Source organism: Parasteatoda tepidariorum, chromosome 4 (genome assembly GCF_982258835.1).
Source record: "Parasteatoda tepidariorum strain Cologne lab strain chromosome 4, Ptep-v5.0, whole genome shotgun sequence".
Classification (NCBI taxonomy): domain Eukaryota; kingdom Metazoa; phylum Arthropoda; class Arachnida; order Araneae; family Theridiidae; genus Parasteatoda; species Parasteatoda tepidariorum.
In genome coordinates, this window is record NC_141758.1 from 67,211,590 (window position 1) to 67,220,837 (window position 9,248).

General features: G+C 34.4%; 1 protein-coding gene across 1 annotated transcript; it reads left to right on the forward strand.

The window, feature by feature from the left end:
- The first annotated feature begins 5,459 nt into the window (after positions 1–5,459).
- LOC147811034 (uncharacterized) lies at positions 5,460–9,211 on the forward strand. The gene is made up of 5 exons (XM_087162201.1): positions 5,460–6,173; positions 6,309–6,336; positions 6,828–7,198; positions 7,758–9,055; positions 9,157–9,211. Exons 1-5 carry the CDS (start codon positions 5,460–5,462, stop codon positions 9,209–9,211), a joined length of 2,466 nt encoding a protein of 821 aa, XP_087018327.1.
- The last annotated feature ends 37 nt before the right edge of the window (positions 9,212–9,248 follow it).

Below are 9,248 nucleotides of genomic sequence, written 5' to 3' on the forward strand. Positions count from 1 at the left end.
AATCGAAACGAAGCGCAAAAGATGTCATCGCTACTCAAAACTTATCATTCGATCCTTTTGATGCCGCTGTCGAATCCTTTGATTGTTATTCTCAACGACTTGAAAATTATTTCAAATTTAAAGGACTGTCAGCAGATGATCCAGAAACAGAAGAATTAAAGGTACTCGTATTAATTAACTGTCTTGGCTCACGACAATACCAGCTGCTTTCGAGTCTTACTGCAACCGATATTCCGTCGACAAAAACATTTCAAGAACTGCTATTGCTTTTAAAGAAGCATCTATCACCGAAACCGAATGTTCTTACCGAACAACATAAATTTTTTTCTAGACATCAACATCAAGGTGAGTCGATTTCTACTTTCGTTTCTTCATTGAAAGATTTAACAAAAAATGCTGAATTCAAATCTGAATGTAATTCTAATAACTGTTCTAAATCTATGTTAAACTTATTATTACGATCACAATTTATCAGAGGTTTAGCTGATGCCGATATTCGTGAAAAATTATTGCAACAAGGTGATGCTACATTTGATAAAACTATTGAAATTGCCTTAGCAATTGAAGCTGCTAAAATCGAAAATAAAGAAGTTTATAAGAGTAATTATCCTAATTTCATTAATAAAATATCAAGTGGCTATATAAAGAAAAAATTCAACAGTAATTTTCGAAATTCCGAAAACGAAAGTAAACAACAAAACAGAAGTAGATCAAAATCGCCTATGAAAAATAAAAGTAGTATTAACTTTAAAGAACTTGGATTAGAGGGATTATGTTTACATTGTGGAAAAACAAATCATAAAACTCAAGATTGTTTTCTTAAAAATAAATTACGATGTAAATCTTGCATGAAACGAGGTCATTTAGCTAACGTGTGTATATCAAAACAGTTCAGAAATAGATCTAGAAATCGAAATATAAATCAAATAACAGATGATTCTAATGAACTAAGTACTAACGTAAATCAAATTTATGATGTATTTTTGAACGATTTCAATCATGATGACAAAATGTATGTTCCAGTTAAATTGAATAGCATTGAACATCGCTTCGAATGCGATTCCGGAAGTAAGGTTAGCATAATAAATAATGACGAATTCAAAAAATTATGTCTGAATGTTCCGATAAAAAAAACGAATGTATCTTTTAGAAGTTATACGGGACAAATTTTTAAACCTCTTGGTGTTGCTCAGATTAAAGTATCATATCAAAATAAATCTAGCTTTGAAGATTTGTATGTTGTTTCGATAAAGAAAAATTCTATATTAGGGCGTGATTGGATTAGAAACTTGAATATTAATTTAAATGATCTTCACATTATTTCTGCACAAAATACAAGTATTAAACCCAGCATTTCTTCTACTGATTTTTCTATACAGAAAATTATTGATTCTTTTTCTGATGTGTTTGAACCTAAAATTGGTTGCATTCCTGATTATACTTGTACACTAAAGCTAATTCCAGATGCTAAACCCATTTTTATTAAACCACGTACTGTACCGTATGCTTTAAAATCAAAAGTAGAACAAGAATTAGATAAATTAGAAGCGGAAGGTGTAATAGGAAAAATAGACGTATCAGAATGGGGTACACCCCTAGTAGTTGTCCCAAAGCATGATGGCACAATTCGTATTTGCGCAGATTTTAAAGTTACAATTAACAGTCAGCTTCAAAATGCCAGACCCCCAATTCCTAGAATTGAGGACATTTTCAATAAATTACGCGATGGGAAATATTTCTGTACGCTCGATATCCACAAAGCATATTTACATTTGAAAGTCGATGAAGAAAGTGCAAAATATCAGACTCTTTCTACTCATAGAGGTACATACTTAGCAAAAAGATTATTTTTCGGAATAAAAACTGCACCAAATGAATTCCATAAATTTATTGATCAGTTTGTCCAAGATTTGGATGGAACTATTGCCTACTTTGATGATATTATCATCCAAGGAAAAGATAAACAAGATTGCCAGCAACGTTTAATTAAAGTATTAGAAAAGTTACGGGAACATAATTTGCATCTTAATCTTAACAAATGTAGATTTTTCGAGGAAAAAATTCAGTATTTGGGACATGTTATCAGTTCTGCTGGACTACACAAATCACCTGATAAAATTCAAGCTATATCCGAAACACCTCGACCAAACTCCGTTGATGATGTTCGTAAATTCATTGGACTTGTCATGTATTATTCTAAGTTCATTCCAGATGCTTCCAGCCTACTTCATCCACTAAACAAACTCTTATGTAAAAACGCACGTTTCCGATGGACTGCAGAATGTGAATCTGCGTTCATAAAAGCAAAATCAATTATAACCAGTGACCAGATTCTAGTGCCTTTCAATCCAGCTCTTCCAGTAACATTAGCTACTGATGCCAGCCCTTTTGGACTTTCAGGAGTTCTTTCACACACTATGCCAAACGGTATAGAGCGTCCTATCGCTTTTGCTTCCAGAAGTCTCACGGTTGCCGAGAAAAATTACAGTCAATTGGATCGTGAAGCTACAGCTGTGGTTTGGGCTTGCAAAAAATTTTACGATTATATTTTTGGCACAAAATTTACCTTGATTCTCGATAACAGAGCCATTTGCGCTATCTTCCATCCAGAGAAAAGCCTCCCAGTTATGACTGCTTCAAGAATTCTTCGATATGCTCAATTTCTTTCGAGTTTCGATTACACAATTATACATAGGAAATCTGAAAAGCATACAAATGCTGATTACCTTTCAAGAAATCCTCTTCCACTACCAGTTAATTACGTCAACTGTATTGATGAATCACAAGCACTCCAGCAATTTATCATAAATTACATTTCAACTGAAACAATTACAGCAAAACAAATTCAAACAGAAACAGAGCTTGATCCTGATCTTAAAAAAATAAAATACGATATTGTTATTGGAAACAAGTTTGATCCCAGTATAACCATTCAAGATGGAATCCTATTTAGAGGAAATCGAGTTATCATTCCTAAATCTCTTCAACCTGAAATGCTCAAGCAACTACATTCTACACACATAGGAATTGTGAAAATGAAAGCTCTATCTCGAAACTACTGCTATTGGAAAAACATTGACACCGATATTGAAAACATGGTTAAAAGTTGCCGTGAATGCTGTGATGTAAGAAAAAATCCAGCGAAAGCACCTCTTCACATATGGGAAACACCTGAGAAAAATTGGCAACGCGTGCACATCGACTATGCCAGACCCTTCATGGAGCATCAATTTTTAATTGTTGTGGATTCACTTTCAAAATGGCCTGAGATTTTTGCTATGAAGACATCTCCTACATCATCAAACACAATTTATTATTTAGAAGAAATTTTTAGTCGTCATGGATTGCCTGAAATTTTAGTTTCTGATAATGCCGCAATTTTTAAGTCAGCTGAATTCCAACATTTTTGTAAGTCAAATGGTATTAAACAGCGTCTTATTGCTCCAGGCTATCCAGCTACAAATGGCCAAGCAGAGCGCTATGTCCAGATATTAAAAACGAAATTAAAATGCATGAATTATCATCCAGGTTCCCTCCATAGTAAATTATGCAAACTACTTTTCCGATACAGAATAACACCACTTAACAATGGAAAAACTCCGTCAGAAATGTTATTTGGTAGAAACTTAAGATGTGAATTCGACTTAATCAAACCAACTAAAGGACAAAAAAAATAATGCCTTGCAGCCAGAATTTAACAAAAATTTCAAGTTAGGAGAAAGAGTACAGTCTCGCAACTATACATCATCTGCTAAATGGAAGTATGGAACTGTTGTTGAAAAACTTGGACGACTTCACTATCTCATTGAATTAGACGACGGTTATGCGATCAAGCGTCACTTTAACCAATTAAGAGCTTGTCAAGTTGAAAAATCAATAACTCCTTCTTTAAAATTTTCTAGGCCCAGGACAGTACACTTTTCTCTTCCAGTATCCAGCTCTACATCCACCATACCCTCCTCTCGTCCAGTATCCAGCTCTACACCCACCATACCCTCCTCTCTTCCAGTATCCAGCTCTACATCCACCATGCCCTCCTCTCGTCCAGTATCCAGCTCTACACCCACCATTCCCTCCTCTCTTCCTGTATCCAGCTCTACACCCACCATACCCTCCTCTCTTCCAGTTTCTAGTCCTGTAACCCAGAGAAATCCAATGCAGTTAAGGAGATCAACTCGGGAAAAAAGACCAGTCACCAGATTAAATCTCTAATTATTCGTTATTGACTCTTAAATTTTAATAATTCATAATTAACCTTTTATTTAAGCGCCAGAGAATTGTCATGTATTTTATCTTCAGTGTAAATGCGCCTTGCAGCGACTCAACTCAACTCCACCTTTTGTTATCCCGCGCTAGTCAGTTGTTGTTCAGCTTTAAACGTAACAAGATGTAAACCTCACCTTCTCCCTAATAAAATATGATTTACCTTGATTCTAGTATATAATAAAGCCCTTCTAAAATTTTTAAGTGAGGAAATAAAAAGTCGCGTAAAAACCACCGCCATTACAAATATAAAATGTTCGAATTATCAAAAGGAAGATAAATTAAGATCAAGGACGCACCCACAAAAAGAAATAACATCCGCTCATGAATTATGCGCGACCGCAACGGGAATTAATAAATGTGTATTTTGTAGGGGTGACCATGAATCTGAGAAATGTGATACTCTCACAGTAGAAGAAAGAAAAAATATTTTGATTAAGCAGAGACTCTGCTTTCTTTGCTTAAAACCAAATCATCGGTTAATTGATTGCTACAGTAAGAAGAAATGTGTTTTTTGTAATCGGAGACACTCAAAAGCTATTTGCTTTAAGTTAGAGGAAAATAAACAATCAAAAACTTTAAACGATAGAGAAAATTCTAAGGAAAATTTAGAAATTGTTTCGGCCATTTCTTCTTGCGAGAATAAATTAAAACATAAACAAAATTCGAATCCCATTTTATTACAAACTTGCTCAATCATTGCGGAAAATAAAAACAAACAAGAAAATGTTACGATTTTTCTTGATAATGGAAGTCAACGGACTTTCATAACAAATAAATTGGTAAAAAGATTAAATTTGCCAGTAATTAGAAAAGAAAAATTGTCGATTAATTCTTTTGGATCAGAGCAACCCCAAACTAAATTGTTTAATGTAGTTAGCATCCGATTAAGAAATAGGGAAGATCCTAATTATAAAATAGATATAGAAGCCGCAGAAACTGACACTATTTGTGCAACTCAGCTGCCTTCTCCAAACAAAAACATTGTTAAGGATTACGAATTTTTAAATACAGTTCAACTCGCGGATGATTTTCAAAACGAAACTAAAGATGTTATGATTTTAATCGGATCGGATTTTTATTTTGATATAGTGACTGGCCGAATTCATAGACTCGAAAATAAATTGGTAGCGGTAGAAACAATCTTCGGTTGGTGTATTTATGGGCACATAAATAAAATAAACAATCTACTTACTATGAACGTAGTTGTTAACCGTGGTGATGAGACTTTAATTAGACAATTTTTTGATCTTGAGTCCATTGGGATTTTGCCTGATTCGCCTGTAACTGATAACGAGGAAGAAACAATAGTTCAAGAGTTTGAGTCTTCCATTACATTTGATAAACGTTATAAAATTGAATTGCCCTGGAAATTAGAATTGATTGACAACTTAAAATCAAATTATGATGTTGCCCTTAAGAGACTCCACCATTTTGTACACAAATTCGAAAAGAACCCTTGGTTACTTAATGAATATAGACAAACCATAGAATCATATCTTGCAGAGGGTATTATTGAAGAAATTCCTGACGCTGAATATTCAAATGATAAAACTATATTTTATCTTCCCCACAGGGCGGTTATTAAAGAAGAGCGACAAACTACAAAACTTCGAATTGTTTATGATGCATCGTCTCACTCAGCTGAATCCTGTTCGCTAAATGATTGTTTATACACTGGTCCCAAATTAACTAATGATATTTTTGATATTCTAATTAACTTTAGGAGGAAAGAGATAGCTTTTGTTGCAGATTTGAAGCAAGCTTTCCTTAATATCGAAATTGTGGAGGAAGATCGAGATGCGACCAGATTTATCTGGACGGAACCTCCCTTTGATGAACTAAAGATTAAAATTTATCGATTTACTCGTGTTTTATTTGGACTTACTTCTAGTCCCTTCCTTCTTGCGGCAACTATAAAATTTCATTTGAAGAATTATGAAAAAACTCATCCTCAAACAATAAATTTTTTAAGAGAATCGTTGTATGTGGACGATGTGATAGGATGTGAGGATAATGTAGATAAAGCTTTTCGTTTCATTCAGGAAGCTATTAAAATTTTTGAAGATGCGGGTATGCAACTTAGAAAATGGAATTCAAATTCGAAACCTCTTATGGACTTGTGGGAAACTAATAACATTCAAATTGATCACACCATAGAAAATTCAGACTTAATACATACCTGCCAACTTTTAATCCCTTCCATAATGGTTTTTCCCAGTGGTAATAATATGGAATTAAAATTTCAATTTTAAGCACACAGATACGTGGTATTTGAAAATGCTTAAGATGACGGCTATGATGGTAACACAAATTAATATTATATGCCTAATTTTTTTAAGAATAGTGGTGATCAAAATTATTTAAAAATTAAGTTTATAAAAGAAAAAATAGTATATATTTACTACCACTTTAAATATGAAAATAAAATTTTACGCCAAATGCGTAAAAGTTGGCAGGTATGCTTAATACCTTCTGAGCATAAAGTACTTGGGATAGGGTGGAATAGTGACACAGACATTTTTTTTTTTATACTGAACATCTTATCAAATTTTTATCTGAAGGGAGACACACAAAAAGATTTTCGCCGAAAGCTGCTGGTCGTATATTCGACCCAATAGGATATTTGAGCCCCTTTGTAGTAACCATAAAGTGTTTAATTCAAGCAGTTTGGTGCGCTGGAATTGATTTGGATGAAGAACTCCCTCAAGAAATTGCTCATGATTTTCAGGATTGGTGCAATGGTGTTAAAAAATTAAAAGACATTGAAATACCACGTTACTATTTAAGGGATACTCTTGGAGATAGTATACAGGATATACAGCTTCACATATTTTCTGATGCTAGTTTGAAAGCATACGGCTGTGTCGCGTATTTGAGAATTGTTACAAATTCAGATAAGATATATACATCATTTGTTGCATCCAAAAGTAGAGTATCTCCCCTCAAAAGTCTGTCATTACCCAGACTTGAATTGATGGCTGCCCTTTTTTGCTCGATTGAGCAATAATTTGGGAAAAAACTTAAAGTTTAAACTTACACAAAAATTTTGGACTGATTCATCCATCACTTACTTCTGGATTAGAGGTTTACCCAACCGATTTAAACCCTTCGTAAAAAACCGCGTTGTTGAGATTCAACAATTAACAGATCCTGAACATTGGTTCCACTGCCCCGGCAAAGAAAACCCGGCAGACTTAGTTTCGAGAGGACTGAAAGCATCCGAATTGATTAACAACACTCTTTGGTGGAAAGGACCCCCTTTCCTCAAAAAACGTGTTGACAGTTGGCCTCAGACTTTTGAAACATCCCCGGAAGAAAATCTTTTGGAATTCAGAAAGAAGAAAGAGGAAATTCCAAGTTTCTGCTTTAGTACATCTTCCAATGATCTAAGAATTAATCCGGAGAATTATAGTTGCTTTTTAAAATTTTTGAGGATAACAGCATGGATTAGACGTTTTATTTCAAAGATAAGAAAACAATCTACCACTTAGGGACTACTCACATCATCAGAAATTGAAGAAGCAGAAGAGTTTTGGGTCAAATTTGAGCAAAGAAAAGCGTATCATTCAGAAATATTGGCCTTAGAAAGTGGAAAAGAAATTGACAAGAATTCTTCTATTAGAAGTTTTGCCCCCTTTTTGGATGATAAAAAGGTTTTAAGAATAGGAGACAGATTGGAAAATTCGGAATTTGATCTTGAACAAAAACACCCTATCTTACTTCCTAATAAATGTAAATTTACAGAACTGTTGATTAGAAATGAACACGAAGGAATATTTCCTGGTGGTGTTTCTGCCACCCTTCCTAAAATTAGAAATCGGTTTTGGATCGCTGGAGGTCGGCAGCTTATAAAGAAAATAATAAAGAGTTGCATAATATGTCGCAAATATTCAGCTCTACCTGCTAAGCAAATAACCAGTCCCCTACCTAAAGATCGAGTTTCAGAATCTCCACCATTCTCAGTTTGCGGGGTGGACTTTGCAGGTCCGATATATGCTAAAACATCGAACACTCCTGAAAAAGCCTATATATGTTTGTTTACTTGCGCAGTAACAAGAGCCTTGCGTAGGTTTATTTCCAGACGAGAAATTGTCCAAACCATATATAGCGATAATGCAAAAACCTTTAAAAGCGCAAATAAAGAACTTCAATTTATTTTTAACTTTATTCAAGATCCAAAGATTCAAAATTTTATAGCAAATAAAAGGATCAAGTGGAAATTTATCATGGAACGAGCTGCATGGTGGGGAGGTTTCTATGAGAGATTAGTGAAATCTGTGAAGGAATGCTTACGCAAGACTCTATCTAAATCTCTTCTTACTTTTGAGGAATTAACAACAATCTTAACAGATATAGAATCAGTGTTAAACCAACGCCCTTTAAGCTTCGTTTATTCTGACTTCAATGAACCCGAACCTTTGACCCCTGCTCATTTTTTGTTGCCCCAGAAGAAAATCGATCTTCCGTTATATTACACCGAGACTCTTTTTGAACACTCAAATCGTTCTCCCTTAATCAAAAGAAAACTGTTCCAGATGAGACTTTTACAAAATTTTTGGACCAAATGGAAAGAACAGTATGTTCTCTTAAAAACTGCTCATTGGTTGACAACTTCAGAAAATCAACTTAACCTTCAAGTCCAGGACGTTGTCTTGATCGAAGGAGCCCAAAAGAATAAATTACTTTGGAGCCTTGGAGTAATCGAAGAAGTCTACCTTGGACGGGATGGCAAAGTCTGGAGCTGTCTCGTAAGGACTAATGGAAGTCGGATCAGACGTCCCGTTCAACTGTTATATCCTTTTGAAATTTTAAATAATGCTTAAAATTTTGATTCATGTTGAACTTTAATGTTTTTTTTTTCTCTTTGTCATTTTCCTTTAATCTTACTAGATATTATGGACGTCCCTGTCCATGGTGGGGAGTTTGTAGAAATACTTGTTATTGAACCACCGATAGATGGCGGAGTTTATCATTAGATTGTA